The sequence below is a fragment of the Lipophrys pholis genome (genome assembly GCF_963383615.2).
Source record: "Lipophrys pholis genome assembly, chromosome: 15".
Taxonomy (NCBI): domain Eukaryota; kingdom Metazoa; phylum Chordata; class Actinopteri; order Blenniiformes; family Blenniidae; genus Lipophrys; species Lipophrys pholis.
This window is the reverse complement of record NC_137642.1, coordinates 9,425,869-9,444,895: the sequence shown is the minus strand read 5'-3', so window position 1 is coordinate 9,444,895 and position 19,027 is coordinate 9,425,869. Positions and strand designations below refer to the sequence as shown.

At 40.1% G+C, this 19,027-nt stretch overlaps 2 protein-coding genes across 2 annotated transcripts in view; one reads left to right on the top strand and one right to left on the bottom strand.

Moving 5' to 3' along the window:
• LOC308120401 (VPS10 domain-containing receptor SorCS3-like) overlaps positions 1 to 6,373 on the top strand; it is a 54,739-nt gene extending 48,366 nt beyond the window's left edge. The window contains exon 27 of the mRNA XM_080481006.1: positions 4,972 to 6,373. Coding sequence (XP_080337132.1) covers positions 4,972 to 5,036 — 65 coding nt within the window. The 3' untranslated portion in view covers positions 5,037 to 6,373. The remainder of the gene's footprint in view (positions 1 to 4,971) is intronic.
• Positions 6,374 to 8,688: 2,315 nt separating this feature from the next.
• The window catches only part of LOC308120568 (VPS10 domain-containing receptor SorCS1-like), a 53,752-nt gene continuing 43,413 nt past the window's right edge, over positions 8,689 to 19,027 (bottom strand). Inside the window, exons 23-27 of the mRNA XM_080481239.1 lie at positions 18,399 to 18,533; positions 14,746 to 14,845; positions 14,337 to 14,445; positions 13,232 to 13,386; positions 8,689 to 10,815 (exon numbers count right to left, since the gene is read on the bottom strand). Coding sequence (XP_080337365.1) covers positions 10,757 to 10,815; positions 13,232 to 13,386; positions 14,337 to 14,445; positions 14,746 to 14,845; positions 18,399 to 18,533 — 558 coding nt within the window. The 3' untranslated portion in view covers positions 8,689 to 10,756. The remainder of the gene's footprint in view (positions 10,816 to 13,231; positions 13,387 to 14,336; positions 14,446 to 14,745; positions 14,846 to 18,398; positions 18,534 to 19,027) is intronic.

Here is a 19,027-nt window from a genome sequence, read left to right as displayed (position 1 = left end):
GTGTTCACTGTCATTCACCCAGTTCCCACCGCAACTGTCAAATGGCCAAAAAAAATGATCCACCTGGCTGGGTTTATATAATCAACTGGGCAGCCACCCAAATGCAGCCTATGTAGAAGAAACTCTGAGCTGTAATTTGGCGGCATTACATTTTGTAACTCCATTTATGCAGCATCCTTCTTGTCCATGTAAGACATTGCAGAATTGAATCTTGGTTTATGCACAGAAACGCAATTACACGAAAGGTGCACTTTGATGTAAAGGTACCAAGTAAAAATGCAATATGTCACATCAAAATGTAGCAGTCAAGATACATAGTGGAATGTGGAAATAATTAATAATATAAACAATCTGCCAAAGGCAGTGTGTTACTGCAGCGTTACAAAGTTTTAATGCCAAGGAAAAGTTAAATACTGAATATTAAATATCTTTGAAGAGCGCTGCTTCATTAATACAGGATTTAAAGGATGACTGTCACTGCAAGAGACTGAAACTGATTAACATTTTATTGCCCCCAAAATACACCACCGAGCATCTCAATGCATTTTCAACCGTGTTTGGCGTCGAGACAGTGCACAATGACATTGTTTCAGCCCTCCTTTTTCTTAAATGGCTCCTCTTCGAGGGAGGCTACCGAGCCGCACATTGAAGTGCAGCACACGTCTGAGGTGCCGGAACATCTTTATCACTGCAGTGTGTCATATTTTTGCAAATTGCACGTCACGAGCACAACTGCAGCATCTGCACGGAAAGCAGATATCACAGTGACAAGTTAACTTTTTGATTGCTGTGCCTGACATCCGTTGTGATGTCTTTTGGATGAGTATTATTCAGTCCCCGCAGACAGCGTGGACTATTTGACAAAAGTAGCATTGCGGTGCTCCTGACATAGACATGTGGGCTGCAGGCCTTTTTTCTGGTCACTCAGCACTTTGGCTTTTCTTCATTTCTCAGCTGTTTCTACCTTTCCTGGTCCTTGCTGATCTGAAACAAATTAAGCCCCTTTTGGTTGCTTTCAGAAGTGTTTATTACCAAAAGGGTCAGAGCAGCGAGTCCGTGATCCGAGTCTTGGTAGATTAATCGAATATACAACCTGCTGTATAAAGATTAGATTAATACTTGTCAGCTTGGTCACATTTTTCACCCATTGAGATTTTGGCTGAGATACAGATGTTGCTCCAACCTGAAGCATCTTGTATCCGGCTTCAGCAATTTTTAAAGAGCATCATTTAATGGGACATTTTGCAAATCGTGGTCACTGTTCATTTGCTAGATTATATCCTTTTTTTTTTTAATAATCTGCACAGTTTCTTCTCACTGTGGCCTTCCTGAGCAACCTCAAATATGGATGTAACCTTTTGTGGGGCTTTTCTTCATATTTGTTTGAGAATATAAAGTCAATGGAAATTAGAATATATAATTAAATAGTTGTTTTTGGCAAAGCATCCTTTACTCCTCATTCATCATTTTGTGCATCTAGTAAGTCAGATTGACAGTAAAGGTGAGACATTGAACCTATTTAAAGAATATTTTAGGCCATAAATGGTAACATTAGTGATTTTGGTGATTTTAAAGTTTTCCAGATCATTTTATTTAGAAATAGTCTAAAATGGTGTGTATTCTTTATTAGATTTAAACCATATTTCTTCTAATATTCATTAACACCCTGAGTTAAAATGTTTTAGTTTCTAAGTATTTAATTTTTTTAATTGTTTCCTTTAAAACGTTTGCTGGACTGGAACTGGAATAAACACAAGAACCCCTCAGATGAACGTTTTCAATTTTCCAGGTTTTTTTTTCCTTTTCTTTTTTGATCCAGCCTGTGGGAAACATGCCCCCTACTAAAGGAGAAAAGCATTAACTAGTTCTAATTTAATTAATGTCTGGGTTCAGTGACTTTATGTCTCCTCATTTTGGGCCAAATGGCTTTATGAGCTCTAAGAAGAAGAAGAATCTGCTAGTTGTCGCTGTGCTGCCGGGGCAATTAAGTAAAATTATAGTCAGATCTCAGAAAGCTTATAACAAAAAAATAATGGCTTGAACATTTCAAGCAGAACTCAACAGACTAAAATGAAAATTTCTGTGTAGGTTTAGTAAAAGATCACCGTTTGATTTATGCCGAGTTATTAAAATGACACCTCACATGGGCTCCAGTTTTATTATGAGCAGAAATTTACAGTGGAGCTGAAGTAAGGATTAATTAAGCTGCGGAAGAGACTCGGGCGTCTGAACGATAAATCGCACCAGGCAGGAAGTTGTCAGGATAGATCTTCTTAACAATCAAAGTGGTGAGTCAAGAAAAACGTTCAGTTTTCTGATTAGCATCATCACTCTCAATATCCATGCACCGTGAAGACGAAGTAAACTTCTTTGAGACGAAGCCAGGTCAATATTATGCTTCTAAGTCTGCTGAATGGCCACTTTAGGAACATCAAAATCATTTTAGTAAATAAAGAATATTGGAACAGTACAAACTTTAAAAACCGGCTGACATTCAGTTACAAAACTAAGCACATGTAATCAAGGCTGAAACCGGATTGTCAATGTTGGGAGCTTTAGTAAGTAGCATCTTAATTATGCACAAAAATTAAGAGAAAGTGTGTTTGGTCTGTTGTTTCTTTGAATATGTCTCCCACTAGTAGAAAGCCTGAGCATCTCCCATTTGAAAAGTGCCATATATCTGTATGAATATGCATTTGTGGGATGGGGAGTGAGCTGAGTTTGTGCACCTGTGAAAGAGTTGCCAAATTGATCAAAACACTTTTCCTTTGGCGTCGGCTCCTGTTTGGTGCCGCTTGTAGGATTGGATGATTGAAAATTAAAAAAAAAAAAAGACGGAAAACAACTAACAAGACCTGTGTCAAGAAGCATTCTTGTTACAAAGAAATAACCTACCAAACACAAGTGTCATCACTTTTCGTGCAGAGTTTATGGACATTCATAAACATTCATATATACTGACATCTATTGGCTTGTTGTACATTTATCTGTGTCTAATAATTGTTTAGAAAACCTCTAAAACAATATCAAAAGCCAAAATCTGGGACAAACTCAGTCTACGTTGACGCACTTTCACTGGTAATACGTAAATAACCTGAAGTGTAAATACTCTGACATTGTTTTAAATTGTCCCTTAACTTGTACACAATGACAGACGTTGTGCATTAATAATTAGCATTACTTTTTGTGGATAATTATTGGGTGGCTGTAATTAATCACTTATATTCCCCACAGGGTGAAAGGAGGTTGCTCTTACTGTTGAACCTACACAGAATTAATATCTGAATCTGCTGCTGCCCTGAGAATTTATGTTCATCATTGAGATGCCCGGTACACAACTTCCACATTTTCATTTAATTTCACTCTTTCCAAAGCTTTCTGTTTGGCAACCCGCCGTTCACGACCTTCATAGCAGGAAAGACACAATTACAAACAAGCTGATACATATGATGTAGCATTGAGAAGCTACAGTATAAATAAGCAAAATATTTACAGGTGTAGAGTGTAGATATCAAAAACAACGTTTAAAGAGAGTGAATACTGGTGAACGCTACCTGCAATTCATCCTTTGTGCAGATCAAATTAAGAATAACAGTATGTTGGCCATAAAAGACAAAAAAAAAAAAAAAACGGTACACACAGAAACTGGCTGTTGCAGTCATCCATCCATCTTCCATACAGCTATATCTAATTCAGGATTGCAGGGGCTGGCGCAGATCCCGGCTGACTATGGGTGAAGGCAGGGCACAAAACGGGCAAATACAGGGAGAAAGACAGCCACACATTCCCATTCACACCCAGGGGCAATTCAGAGTCACCAATTAGCCTCAGGTGCATGTTTCTGGACCGTGCGAGGAAACTGGAGTAGAAGAAAATCCACACACGCAGAGGGAAAACATGCAAAGTCCACAATGAAAGCCCTTGAAGCCCAAATCACACTAGAACTTTCTCACTATGTGGTAAAAGTGCAAACCTGAACACCACTGTGCAGCAATTTGTGCAGCTCCTTTAGCATCTGAAGTGGCCAACAGTATAGATCCTATAAATTGAGCTAAAGTGGAGCAAAATCAGACAAATAAATTTGAAATGAGGACAGAAATTCTCCAGGGGAACTTGTCTTCTGTGTACAGCCACTCTGGAAGTCTGTATATGTTTAGAAAATAATTATTTCTAACTCTAATGATTATGTTTGCGAGTCGTTAAAGTTAAAGGATTCCACTTTTGCTTTGATTTGCAGACTCTGCTGAGTTTTACATGACAAACACTGCATTTAACCTTTCATATCATTTTAATATTACAGCCCCCCCCCCCTCCAATTTTACCCTACAAATTGTAATTTTGAAACGGACCACAGGGATCTTCGCTTTAAAACATGCTCCTTGTAAAGGCAATTTAAATCTCATAAATCATTACTTCTTTCACAAACCTGAGCTGACAGCCGGATCTTTACTTTGATGGATTTACTGCCAGGTTATTAGTTATATGGGTGAACATGAAATTAGCTTCACGCTGCTCTCCACAAATGACTGAATCGAGGCTACTGACGCAGTTGAGACGTTAAAAGTTCCACCTTTGTAAAAGCCAGTGTTTGCACAATCTCAACGACCCCACTTGTCATGGCGATCCTATCTTATCTGCCCCTTCCATCGCCAGCTCAGCCCGGCACCGACAGGCTGCTGCTCCTTTGGTGTGACAACAGGCAGATCTTCAAGCCAAAATGCATGGGTGATGAATTTGTAATTAAGTGTAAAAGGCCCTACAAGTCATTTGATCTTCAAGTGAGGACGATTAGGGAGGACTGGATTTAACTTTGGTCGATGTTAAAAGCTCCTGCGTCACTCCCAAATGTCATCGGAGTGTCAAGTAGATAAAGCCAAAATATCCGATGGCGGCAGATTGTGACTGTTCATGTGATGTCAGCTGATTGCCTCTGTATTTACACCGTGTTGTGATTTGTCGCCCTGTTTCCAGGAGGAATGGGAAGAAATATGGAGAGAATTGTAACCAGGGAATTTCCCAACTGTACTAATGTCTAAGACATGAGCTCTGTCACTGAGTAAGTACAGGTTGTTGTGTTTCAATTGTGCTGAAATAGTTTGCAATGTCGGCATTGTTCTTTTTCTTCTTGTTTCTCCCTTTCCTTTCAATTACTTATTCCACGCTAATAGCTGCTATTGTTCAAAGTCATGTTTCTTAATTCACGCGGATAGAGTAGACATCTAGTTTACGATACTTGATAAGGATCAATCCACTGAGCCAGACTGCAGGGCCTCTAGTTTCAGGGCTGTGAACTGCTGAAATTAGCTGATAACAGCACAAAATGTCCAAATAGCATCAAGACTCCCGAGCTCTTCACCACTGCCATGGATCTGACATCACTAATATGGGTATTATATGAATATTCAGATGATGATGTGAATTGTTAATTTCATTTTTTACTCCATTTGACACATCTACATGGCTCCTCATTTGGATAATTGACAGATAACAAGCACTCAAATGAAAAATCCCAGAAGCTTTTGACGGTATGATGATGTAGAACAGTGGTTCACAATGCGTGGTCCAGGACACCCTTGAGATCACGAGCAGTCCCGGGGCTTTGCCTGCTCTGAGATTGTTTGCACATGTTAGGGGAAAATTATAATATCTTGAATCGAGAGCAGATCTGGGAAACAATACATTGCTTTTATGTTTTTGTTTGTTTGTGAGGGTGGGTGGGTCCCTCAGCGTTTGGCTTCGCTGTGATGTTTTAGCAAATCAAGAATAGAAGAGGATGTCTCCAGCCTTCCTTGAAGGCGATTTAGGGGCGCTCCGAGGAAATTAAGTTGGGAACCACTGCTTCAGAAAACAGTCTGAGAAAAATACTGATATAATGTACGTAAAAGGAGTGATATCTGTATCCAAATTAAAAAAAAAAAAAAAAAAGGTTTTATTGTACTGGATGAATTCAGCATTGTCCTATCATCACTTGTTATGAGGATATCTGCCCTCCGAGGGATGTTATGTTGACAATATACAGGATTTTAAATGATCAATGTAATAAAAAATGTCTGTTTCCTCTATCTGAGAGTACTTGTCTAAAATGTTTTCCTCCCACTTTAATAATTGCCACTTCCACTCAAATTGCTAAAAGCTATGAAATCTGACAAGTGTAAAGTTTTTATTTCACATTTGATAACTTTCCTTTCCTTCCGTGGTGAAAGGATAATACAACCGATGCAACAAAGAGCGGTGGGTTAAATCTCTAAGACCTGTTGGAGCAGCCCGAGTGTAATTCTCATCTTTAGAGCCGACTGCAACACGAGCGGTTTCAAATGATGCCGTCATTTTTAAAAAATCTCCAATCGATAATGTGCATCGTGATCTGCAGGGGAAAAAAAGAAAAAAAACATGTGGGAAAAGGTGAAATCTCATTGTGTTCACCTCTGAAATGGAGAAGAGCAGACATGTTGCAAACAATCATAAAGCGATGAATACAAATGCTGCCTCAGGTCTGAATAGTTTAGACAGAATACAAATGGCTCTGCCTCGATAAGACAGAAATCAAATAAACACAATGTCGGGAGTTGTGTTGTTACAGATTTTTTTCAAAGTGTGTTCTGAATTAACATCTACTGCCCTAAAACTAGATGTCCAGACTCAAGATGTAAATAGGATATATGGCATCATCTAAAATGTATTGAAATGTCCACATGAGAGTGTGTTAAGATTTGATCTGTAAGATAACGCAGCACTTTCAATGACTGTTTCTCAGATGATGGTTCCCAACAGGAAAGTCTGGTTTTTAAAAAAACTGACATTTTGACAACTTGTACATAAGAATAAGAAGGAAATTTCAATCTTGTACACTAACTTCGTCATACTTCATTGTAAAGTCAGCCAACAACAGTGTGTCCACGACTTTAAAGTGTCACAACAACATGTATGTCCTCTTTTTTTCTATTTTTTTTTTATTATTCAATATTAATTTCTACAGTAGCATGCCCTAATTATCTGTGATGGAGAACTAGAAAAGACCATATTGGGGTGAGCCAGTACTGTATATGTATCATGGTGATTTTAAAGTTTACTTGACACATTGAACTAATTACTAAACACCGTGTCTGATAGTCTAGTGGTGCAAATTGCTCAAAAGTTGTGCATGATATAATCTATGATATTGTTCCTTTTTGGTTGATTATATACAAATTGTCTTGTTTTCAATCACATTTCTTACTGTGAACAAATTGCCATTTTGAAATTGTTCCAAAATAAATGTATTTTTATAAGAAACCGCCTCTGTGCCTATTTTTTGCATGCACTTACAGTCTGTGTCGTGGTGGAGAGCCAAAGGTTCTATAATGATGACACGCCAATCTGCCTGATGACTGAATAAATGTGTTTTCATTACTGATTTATCAACTTTGCCACAGTCCTCCTATCTGAGCCACAGGTGCCCCGTAGCAGCCGAGCATCAGCCTCAGCATACTGCTTTTAATGATCTCACAGAGGCTCTGAAGTCACCTTTAATAGGGAGAAGTGTGATAACACCCATGTGAAGGTTCCCATCTGACATTTAGACTGAGCTTCATTCTGCCTCACTCAGTCTATCACTCACGTTGCCCATTACTGATGGTTTCTGTTTAATGGAGACAATTACTGGGGCTGTTGTGAAGTGATGGGACACAGATGATTTTGTGAAGAACCGCGGGTATTAGTGTTGCTGCTTGTCTGCCTCCTGGCCTCGAATAAAGCATCTGAACATCACACACGGCGAGGTCGGAGGACAATCCTGCGTGGTTGATTGGCTAAAAAGTGTCTTTTCTCCACACACACACACACACACACATATACACACGGCTGCAGCACGCGGGCCCTCGTTCCCCTGTTTTGCATTTTGTTTGCCACTTCAACAGCTCCGTATCACACACACCAATCTTCATCACCGCAGCAGCCATCAACGCCCCGAGAGTCTTATTCTCGCTCCTGCTCTCAGTCTGAATTAACACCAAGGCCTTTTCTCTAACTGCCCTGGGATGTACGGCGGCCCACAATCAAATTGAACAGTGACAATCACTAATGGATGATTCGCTGCAGCCAGACACTGTAATGTAGCACTCAATGAAAGGAAACATGCTCATCAATTTCACACTGTGGCTAACACAATATTGCTGTGGGTTATTGTTGTGGGACATTTTTCATTCAAGGTGCTACCCAGACTGGGAAAATCTTCCTTGTTGATTGTGTGTGTGTGTGTGTGTGTGTGTGTGTGTGTGTGTGTGTGTGTGTGTGTGTGTGTGTGTGTGTGTGTGTGTGTGTGTGTGTGTGTGTGTGTGCCTGTGCATGTGCATGTGTGTGTTTGTGCGAGTTGATTTCCTGGCGAGGGGATAATTAATTTGTTGCACAGTGGGAGAGGCAAGGAACCAGCCCATTAGAATCACTCCGGGCTACTTGGTGCTTTTCATTGTCCTCCTCTCACTCAGCACCGTTGTATCATGCAAAATAGCTGCACTGAAACTTTGGGCATGCTGAAGCAACACTTGTTAGGGAAACAAAGCAGAAAAAGGCAACTAATACCACACAGCCAATACACATTTCCATTTAAAAAAAAAAAAAAAACACCAGCTGAAGTGAAGGCATATTCTTTACAAGACATAGTGGACTGAATATCACAGTTGAAACATCAAAAATAAACTGTTTATGTTTTTTGGGGGGAATGACTGAAACAACCAGCCACGCTGCTTTATTCCGCAACCATGTTTACTTCTGCAAGATCAAATGAAAAACACAGTAACAACCCACTGAGCAATCACATCACTTGTAATGGATGACTTGTCTAGCCTCTTGATAAACAGAAAATACCACAGTTCACATTTCTAACATCTTTTTTTTTTTCTTTTCTTTTTTTTCTTCTAATTTTAAGTAGCCGGAAAGAGGAGGGAAAACAAGAAAAGAAAAAAAAAAGAAAGAAAACGTCATGCAAATATGTTCAGAGTCATATTCACAAGTTAATTATCGGGACTTGAAAATCTTTGTTGAATAACAAGCACAAAAAAAATACAAAATCTTCTGATGATCGTGTGAAGAAAGAAGAGTTCGTCTGAACACGAGTTTATTTATGCTTCAGGCTCAGTCGGAGGGAAGAGGTATGGAGAAGCCTGTAGTCAATTTGTCTTACTGACATATGATGCTGACAACACTTAAAAAGAAAAGTTTGATGAAGAAGAACTTCAGTACTTATCCCAAAGAGACAGCAGCTGACCAAAGCTGTGTGCGTAGGCTGAGCCTTGTTGACAGGAGATACGTCTTCTCTATCTCTGTGTCCCTTGCAGCGAAGGAGATGAACAAATCTGCAGCCTTTTTGTCCGCCGAGTCCTTGGGGGCAAACTTAGGAGAGGCTGCAGGCTCCTCTGCATCACTGTAAACTGAGGAAACGCCGTGTGTCGATGCTGCTGGTACCATCTCAGCAGATAAAACACTCCAGAATAAATAAAATGAGTTATAGCGCAACTTAAAGAAGAAGAAGGAAAAAAATGCATTCAAAACCTGCTGTAGGCACCACAACATTCACAGTGAAATCAGCTCAAAGAAAAGATGACAAATATGTAGTAACTGTGTCAAGGAGTCTGTGGTGTTGCGATTCAGTGTGTCCGTCATCTCAGGTGACAAATAGCAACTAAACTCTTTATTTCCAAGCACAATTGTGGCACCAAAGCCCTTTCTTTGCCGCATCCCAATAACTTTGCAGCTCTGGAGCTTTTCTGTTGTTAACAAAGGAATTATTCAGAATGTACATTTTGTATGCATTGCAGAAAGCAGAAATGTACATGAAATGCTGCTGGCAACGAAGAAATACCGAGCACAAGTGTAAACGTCACCACATTGTTTAACAGTCAAACTGACCGTGTAAACTACTAAAAGACCGCTGCTGCAGTATTAGTCCGTATAAATGGTTTCGATTAGCCAGAAGGTTTTCTGTATAATTGGTGTTAAAGTGGATTTAACATGTTATGAGGTCGGCTTTCGGTCCGGAGTCCTTCAGCGCCACTACAAAATGTCACATTTCAGCCTCCTGAACAAAGAGAGACGGCTCAGATTCCCATCTCCTGCACACACCTATCTCCTATAATCTTCTGTTCTTATTTTGTTATGACATATATAACATTTTGAGCGGCACAGAGACGGGCTTGATGGAATACACAGATCTGGGACTAGGAGCTCTCCTTCATCTCCTGGATATTGCAAGCTTTCATTTGATGAGAATCTGGTGATAAGATTTACTGATTATACAGAGCTTAATGAATCTGCTTCCCTCACTGTCTTAGTCAGATAAGCTATTTCCACATAGTTAAAGTAAACTTCACAAACACAAGTCCAAAACAGAAAAGAAATGAGCGTATTTTTGGAGGTATTATTACACATCGCCCTCCCCTCCATACTGCAGTTTGATATTTTCATGTTGGAGCAGACGTAGCTGTAACCAGCTGAGACAAATTACTTATACTTCTTCCATTATGGATGTACATTATTTACATAAAAAGATCAACGTCCTTGCAAAAATACAAGTATTTCAGTCAAAAAGTGTTCCTTTTCAAGAAGCAAGTATAAATCTGTACAGACTCCTCAGAGGGATTAGGCAGCACAGTGTGAACTGGTCCATCCATGCATGGGTAGCAAAACACTCGAGACCATTCATTGTGACCGTGGTTTCATAGCTTGCTGGAAGTAACTGCCAAAGAAGATGTATTGCTTTCGAGTCGGTCATAGACTCTCAACATTAAAACACATGGGGCGCTTCATCAGAGAGCTTGATGTCTGTGTGCGATGGCAGGTAGCCTGGCAAGGGAGAAGAAAGAAAAGAGACAGAGGAGAAATTTTATGTTGCTATTTGAATAAGGGTGTATTTTTTTATTTATTTACATTTTTTTATTTTTTTTTTGCAGACAAACACATTTATCTTGGACGGGTCGATTGTTTAGCTACGGGTGGAGGTAAATCAGCTGGAACTTCATAGATATTCCTTGATGAAAATGCTTTCACCACTCTGCGACTTTCCTGGTGCACTAATTATTTTATTGGGTCAAATAATTCACCTCGACAATCTCATCACTTTAGCTCTCACTTGATTGTGCCTCACTTACTCGTGCATACTAATGCCTCACTGTGGCAAACCCAGGCTGGCAAACACATAAAAAAATACAGCGTTATGATACTCATGCTGGTAATATACGGTGAAGAAGAGCAGCGCAAGTCATGTTTCACCTGTCTGTCAGTGAGCGTCAAGCTTGTGAACACTGTTTCTAATATGTAGGGGCTTCATTTGTCATGTTAAATGCTTGTTTTGGGATTAAAAACAGTGCTGCTGATAGTTTCCGCTCTTAGATCCCTTGTGCACAATTCAAGCTGAGAAAGAGTTTTATGAATTGTATGAAAATATGTCAGTTGGGACACTATGACAGTGGCTCTCTTCTCACTGCCACGTTACTGTTTATGATTCAGTGTCAAACTAAACATTTAACTCATCTAATGTGGCAAAGAAAGATAGAAAACAATATCTACCGGCATCTCAACTTGCAAATTAAACAAAATGTTTATGTGCAAGCCAAAAGACAAAACAGCTACCGCTACAAGCAATAATTTACTGAATGTGAAAGGTTATTTTTCTCCTCTCAGAGTGTATTTTTCCTGCCAACTTTGTGTACAAGTTCTGCTTCTCAAATGAGGCTATCATTACCTCTAGGGGTGTTTAAAAGTACTGCAGGGTGAATGGAGGAAGGAAGGAACACCTCTAAATGATTATACTATGATACAATCAATAAAAATGTAAATATGTTTCATGAGCAGCATTTATATCATACATCACTTGTTTTAATGCAAATGTGCAAACTGCAATAAACTGGAACTGCTGTAAAACCTCACAGCAGATGAGCGCAATGAACACAAATGTCCAGTGAAAGTTGTTTAAAAGATTCAACACAAACCCGACAGCGGCAGATTCTGCATTCTGGCGGAAATGTTTAAATTAATAAAAGTGTGTTTCAGTAAAAGGGTTGATAGTGCAATACTGTACCACTCTCTGACTGAAAACAGCTATTTTGGGAAACAGGAGTATTCATATTCTCACTGTAAATTTCAGGTCAGTTATTGAGGACTATGAAGAGACTAAATGTTCAGCTTATAATCATATAAATTGAAGTCCTGAAGTGGAGCTTTGTAGTGTGACCAAAAGGCTGTAATATCCTGCTGGATTCTGTTCTGGAGTGGATCATTTGGATGATCTCATCCAATAAGTAGTGTAGTAATGAAGAGACGAGACTTACAAATTAAAATCTTTGCCATTTTCAGTTTGCATCATGAATTAAAATCTATTCACTGTCATTATGTCAAAAGGATAGTGAAAGCTACACTGATCAGCCACAACATTATGACCAACCTGCCTAACATTGTGTAAATCCCCTCTTGAAACAGTCCTGACACATCCAGGCATGGACTCCACTTCATCTCTGAAGTCGTGCGTTTGTAATGGTCAATGATAGTTAGTAAGATGTGCTGGAATAAAGACGTTAGCAGTAGATCCTTTAAGTCCTGTAAGTGGCAATGTGACGGGGCCCATGAGACTCTTTGCATCAATGAGTATTAGCTGTTCATAATGGTTCAATGCCTTTTCTTCCTTCTCTTTTGTCACAAGCTGATGGCTGCGGACCAATGAAGACCACACAAATTTTGTAGAAACGCTGGCCGAGTCATCTGGTCAAATTGCAGCCTGTCAAATACCCATGCCGATCAATGTTTCCGTCTCTGAAACACAAACTTGACTTGCTGATATATATATATATATATATATATATAGTGCTCCCACTAATAGGTGGTACACTGAAAAGATCAACATTATTCAGTTCACCAGTCATGATGTTTTGGCTGATCGGTCTGTCAAACAACACGATAGCTTCCAGAAACAATTGTCAAAATGCACACATTGTCTGTGTTTTGTGTGTGACTGCTTCTGAATTACTAATGCCAAGTCTGACGTTTAGAACAAACCTAAAATACTATTTACCTGCTTTAAAAGTGATCCCTTCATTGTGTGTTGTAATTACAATCTTACCATCCTCTTACGAATGACGACCACAGAGACATGCTACGGGAGGTTATTTCAATTAAAGTAGAAACTCCCTTGTTCAACATGAGCTAAGAAAACACAAACCTGAATAGACCCTGAAGCTCTAAACAAAGCATATAGACACATAGGTACCTCTGCTGTTTGAGTCCAACTGTACATCCACATGATCCAGCGAGGTCAGTTTGTCTCCCTCAGGGTTCGGGACGGCGATGGAGGTCACCGTCGGGATGACCTCTTGTTCCTTGTCGGGTTGCTCCGCGGTGTACGTGTTCATCCCCGGGATCCTCCTGCAGGTCATGCAGAATGGGGAGAAGGCTTTTTTTTATCTTTTCTTTTTTTAAAAAGGAGCAACTTAATGGAAAACCTGCCATCAGGTCTGTTTCGCTAATGCTTTCACTAAGCATAAATGTGTCCCACACTATTTTTAACTGTTAAGGATGGGAGAGGATTGCTTGAAAGCTGGAAACTGGGGCATTTTTTGCATTCCGCCGGGCATTGCTCTCTCACTTTCATATTGTTCACCTCAGTTTTCAATCAATTTTTCATCCCCTCAGATGCATCCCCAATTCTGCTCAAAACTAACATCTTGCATTTCTAATTTCAGATTCCCCCCCTTGTGATTTCCTACTGCAGCTGGTGCTGTGACATTTGAGGGAGTTTTCAAAACTCAAAGCTGATTTCTTAATGTAGTAATTACAATCCAGAAAGTTAAGTAATGTTTTACTTTAGAGTGATTAAAATTCCACACTGGAGGACAGGGAAACTGGTCCCCCGGCTATGATTGGCACGGGATTACCTGCAGCAGAGGATGCTATTTACTGTATGTCCCTCACTGTATAATATATGTTGTCTCAGGACTTATCTCTTCAACCTTTGCTGCCATTCTGCAGAGTATGCCTCACCTTGGATGGCTGTGTTTAGCATTTCTGAAAGGTCAACCCTCACATTGTCAGACAGATGAATATTGATAACTGCAGGACTCTGACACCCATTCAGCACTCTAAGAGAATTGATTAGACTGTCATTCCCTGTAATATTCTCCAGATTGAGACAGAGGGGAAATTGTCGTATTCCTCAAGCTATTATTGTGTCGCTGCTGTCCATAACTCTGAATATGACGAGACTGGATGGTGGAAAGTTCCTGAGCGGAAGATATCTTTTTTTTCAGAAATTTTCATAGATATTTCAAAGATTAGTTTCCCTTTGACTGTGTCATGTGGTGCCCAGGGTGCTGTACCTTTTAAATTTATATATTACAAAGACAGCCAGGCCCATCAGCACGACTGACACCAGCATGATGACTGCAGTGCCACTGTGGGTACTGTCACTGCTGTCCACAAGGGGAGCTGTGAAGGAGAGACGTCACAACAGTGTGTCCATGTGTACTTCAAAAAAGACTTGCAACAAACATATTGAAAAAAATATTGAAAGTTGTGAATCGAGACGCTGAAATCCAATAAATACTTAGATTACAAACAATGACTGATGCAGCCTTGTTTTACATCTCTACACCAGAAAAAAAAACAACAAAAAAAACTCTCATAGTCCTGAAATACACCACTCCCTCCCAACCCCCCCCCCCCCCCCCCAAAAAAAATGCCTCAGCCTCTTCAGATAGGTGGGTGGTAGAGATGCACACGTCTCACCTGGAGACAGCCGCGTGGCGAAGACGTTCACCTGCACCCCGGGTTTGAGTGTGAACTGGATGAGGTCCTGGTTCAGAGCACTTAGTAGAACCTGAGAAAGCTTTAAAGAGGAGTGACAGAGGAGGGGAGACTGTTAGCAGCAGCATCTGTACAGCAATATTCCACCGTCATCAATATTTCAGCCACAGTCATTTCATCCAACAGACTGAATTATGAATCGGAATTTTTGCTTCCTTCTAAAGAGGAGCAAATGTTGATATGCCACAGAGAGGGAAGCCAAACCTGCTGCAATGAAACCTAAAAGGCTTTTTAATGGTGAGGGGAAAAACCTGGCAGGTAAAAGGGCGTTCTGCTCCTGAGGTGGCAGTGACATTTAAATAAAAATATCATCCTATCGTGTTTTAATCAGAACAGGAAATTTCACCACCCATATTTTATTTTTTTTAGATTTGCCCATTTAAAAGTTCAGTGGGGCAACATTATTGGAAATCAAAGTATGTTCTAATATCCTACAATTGCTGTTTTAATTTTTCCCTCCCTGAAGTGCCTGAAGTCCCCCTGCTTTTCACACCTTGATGAGGCAGTCATTTAACAAGAGACCAAAAAGCCTTCCCAGCACCCATTGAGTCCTTAGCCATGCCTCACTAATTCCATCTCGCTCTTTCTAAAATCTTTCCACTGGTTAAAATTAGACTGCTCTACACAGTATGAATAATTACTTTTTGTTCTAGTGGCATATCAGGGTCAGTAAATCTATTACACATTTTAATAAGCTGCTCCACACATACACTCAACACATGCACATGTATATGTGTGGGCGCACGCTCACATAATGCCTCCACGCTGCAAGTCATTCACTGGAGATGAGAACAGTGAACTGAAGATTTATTACCCTATTGTCTCCAAGGTTCTGCCAGGTAATCAGACAGGCTTTAGATAAATACATCTCCTTAATTCCCAATCCAGGCCGCCTGCCCCAGTTTGTCTCCTTTCTCAATGGTGCCAATTATATGATGCATCAATGTAATTAAATACCTATTAACTTCATTCAAGACTGACTGTGAGCCAGCAAAATTATGTTTACTTGTGATACATTGTGGTCCCCTCCACGATGATAAATAATTGAGCTGCTCCGGCCTGTGCTGCAAAAACTGCTCTGCTTTATGCTTTTGTTTACCTATTTGACGTCTCCATGATAAAAGATGCATTTCCACAAATCTTGTTTTGCAGAAAGACAACAATAACTTAAAATGATGGCATTATCATTGCCCAAAGCTTTATGCAGGGGACTTGTTTAGGATTTCAGTGAGTCTAATGACACGTTGCTGTGATGCATGGTGTTGTTTCAGAGCTCTGATGGACGCACAGCTTTCAGTGCTTTTACATGGGGAGACATTGCCATCTAGTGCTCACTTGTTGTATTACTCTTTAGGGGGGGATTCTAAAAAGAGTGCACTTGTGGAATAGGATGAAATATTCATCACTCTAGTCATAAAGGCACAAACGTCTCATCTGTGAAACAATGAAAGCAATCAGAGAGACCAAAATGTTTTTTTCTGATGAAAAACACAGATCGTGGGTTTAATTTTGTGTGATTAAAAGACAATAAACGCACAAATACAGCTCTTTCAATAAGACAGCGCTGGTATATTCAGCAATTTAGTGATGACATTAAGAAAGTGTAGAGTTGGTATTAAAAATATTGAGCAACATAAAACGTGATAGGGCTGATGCGAGCGTCAAACTAATAGCAAAGAAACATTTTCTCTTGTTCTCTCTGTTTCCACTTAATGGACCAAACCAGACTCTGAGCGTGTTTTAGCCCAATTACCACCCAAAAATGTACAGAGCTCATTACTGCTGACCTTTTCCAAAGCACACCACCGTGTTTTGGTTTCTCCTCCCCACCATGCAGCCAGTGGCGTCCACTCATTCCACTGTGATATGAAAACACAATTACACAGACTTTAAACTTGGCTGACTTCGGTAATCCATCACCATGAGCATCATGTCCGCATTTATTTTTCTCAAAGTTAACCTTATTATTGTGCGGCCATCGAACGCTGACACGCTGAATCAAGATGCATTGAAAACGGCGTCATTATGCAACGTTAATGTAACTCTGACAGAAATAACTGCGGACGTGACGTCTCATTGTGATGTATCGCCACACCAGAACAAGTTTCAAAGCCTCTTATGTTGCTTTCACTTCCTGAGTGAAATGAATGGAAACTATGGCTCAATAATAAAAAGAAATAACTGATTGAAATGTTTAAAGATGCAGACGGCGCAGTTGTGTTGGGTAGTGTACTGTGAATTTCTCCCACAGTCCAAAAGCAAACATTTGATTTTAACTGCCGACTTTAAATTGAGAATGCGTGTGCCTGCCTCTCTCTGTGTTTGTTCTGTGGTGGTCGGCCTTCACCCACAGCTTGGACCAGTGACCAGTGACCTTTGACCCCGAGTTGGATAAAGCAGCACAGAAGATGGAAGGATGTTTGAAAAAGCAGAAGAGCGAAGAAATGGAAAGTAAACAGTGAAAACACTTGAGAGAATGAAACATTGGTCCATTTGGTCTTTTGAGTGCAGTGAAATAGCTTTTGTATGAAAACTAAATTACTGAAATTATTTTCTGAATAATAATAAACGCAAATTTGTTTCGGTCAATTTAAAATGACAGCGAAGAAGCTACATTATTGTAGACTTGTCTGGGAGACTGCGCATGGGTTTGGAAAGCAATTGCCAGACATTGAGACGACCTCAGTAAACTCAGAGGGACATTTTTGTTTATTGCTGTGCATGTTAGTGGGTGTCATTTGGTTTTAATGGGTGTTATGAATGCTGAATCAAAAATTCGTCCATCTATTTACACTGGTTTATCCAACACACACAGATACACACACTCACAGTCCCACTCAGGCGATTTGAGAGTCTTCAATTAACCCCAAATGCATATTTTTAAGCTGTGGGAGGAAACCACAAGTGGAAAACGTCTCTCAAGCACAGAGAGAACATGCAAATCCTTCCGGCAAGTCCCAGCCAGGCTCTTAACCAGGGACTTCTCACTGTGAGGTGACAATAATAACCACTGCACCACTGTGTAGCCCTTTGTCTTGCTCACAGTAGCATATTGGAGCAAAGTTGCAGAAACACAATTAAAAGTTTCCAAAGAAAAGATCAGAAGACATCACATACAGTAATGTTTTGGGTTTTCTTCTCTTCCTCTCTCTCAAAAAAACGATCTAACTAACAATACATCTATTGAAGTGCGGGCTAAAGAGACTCTGAGTTAAGTGTGCCGACTATGTTTGATTTTTATCCAAATACGTCTCCTAAATAAATAAAGGGGGGTAAAAAACTGGGTCAAGTTACAGTTTGCAGATCTGAGAGTGGAGGTATGTAAATCTAGTAATGTTTCATAAACTTGTGAATTCTGCTCTAAATTAAGAGTGCACATACAAAGGTGTCCTTTTGTGAAGTGAAACATCATGAAATGGGTTTTCTTTTTCGATACAATAGACCTGAAACCCGGCTGAGTGGTATTCTTGGGAGAGGCTCTCTCCGGGGACTCTCTCTTACTGTAACTGCTGCAGCAAACCACATTGTACTGAACATCTGCCAGAGGCCATTAGAGTGATTTGATGAGACCGCACCTGATCGAGGTGCGCCCACTTCTCATCCATGGCTCTGTCTCTGGACCTCCTCTCGGGCACAATGAAAACCTCTGCTGTGGTTGGTAAGCCTGGGAGCACCGTGACCAGGAGCTGATCCTCGCTGATTCCTGTGACCTTTAATAATGACAACAAAGCCTCATTAAAAAGCTTCTTTCTTTATTTTATTAAACTGACACTGTTTCAGGTGATTTTTGTCGCTTCAGGCCTTATGATCCACGGAGGAGGGATCGCCCGTATTAAAAGGTAAATACTCACCACTTTCTGCTTCATATATCATTTGCCTGAGTACCAGTCACTGTCACGATATAATGTGGGTGAAGTGAAACATGCAAGTTCAATTTGACAGTCTTTGGTAAAGGCCAGGGCTTTTAGTGCATTTATGCCATAACCAGAGGTCTGCTGTCAGTTTCCGGGTGTAAAGCGGGGTAATATCTGACAAGACAGAAGGTCAAAGTGGATGTTTCATACTGAGGGCTACTGTAGGATATATATAGAGCTCAGTATCCAGGCCTTTTACATAACCTGCTGGGTTTTTTTTTTTGTTGACATTCCCACGGTGTCTAAAAGGAAAAAACCAGACATATTTAATCACCATTACATCCCTTATA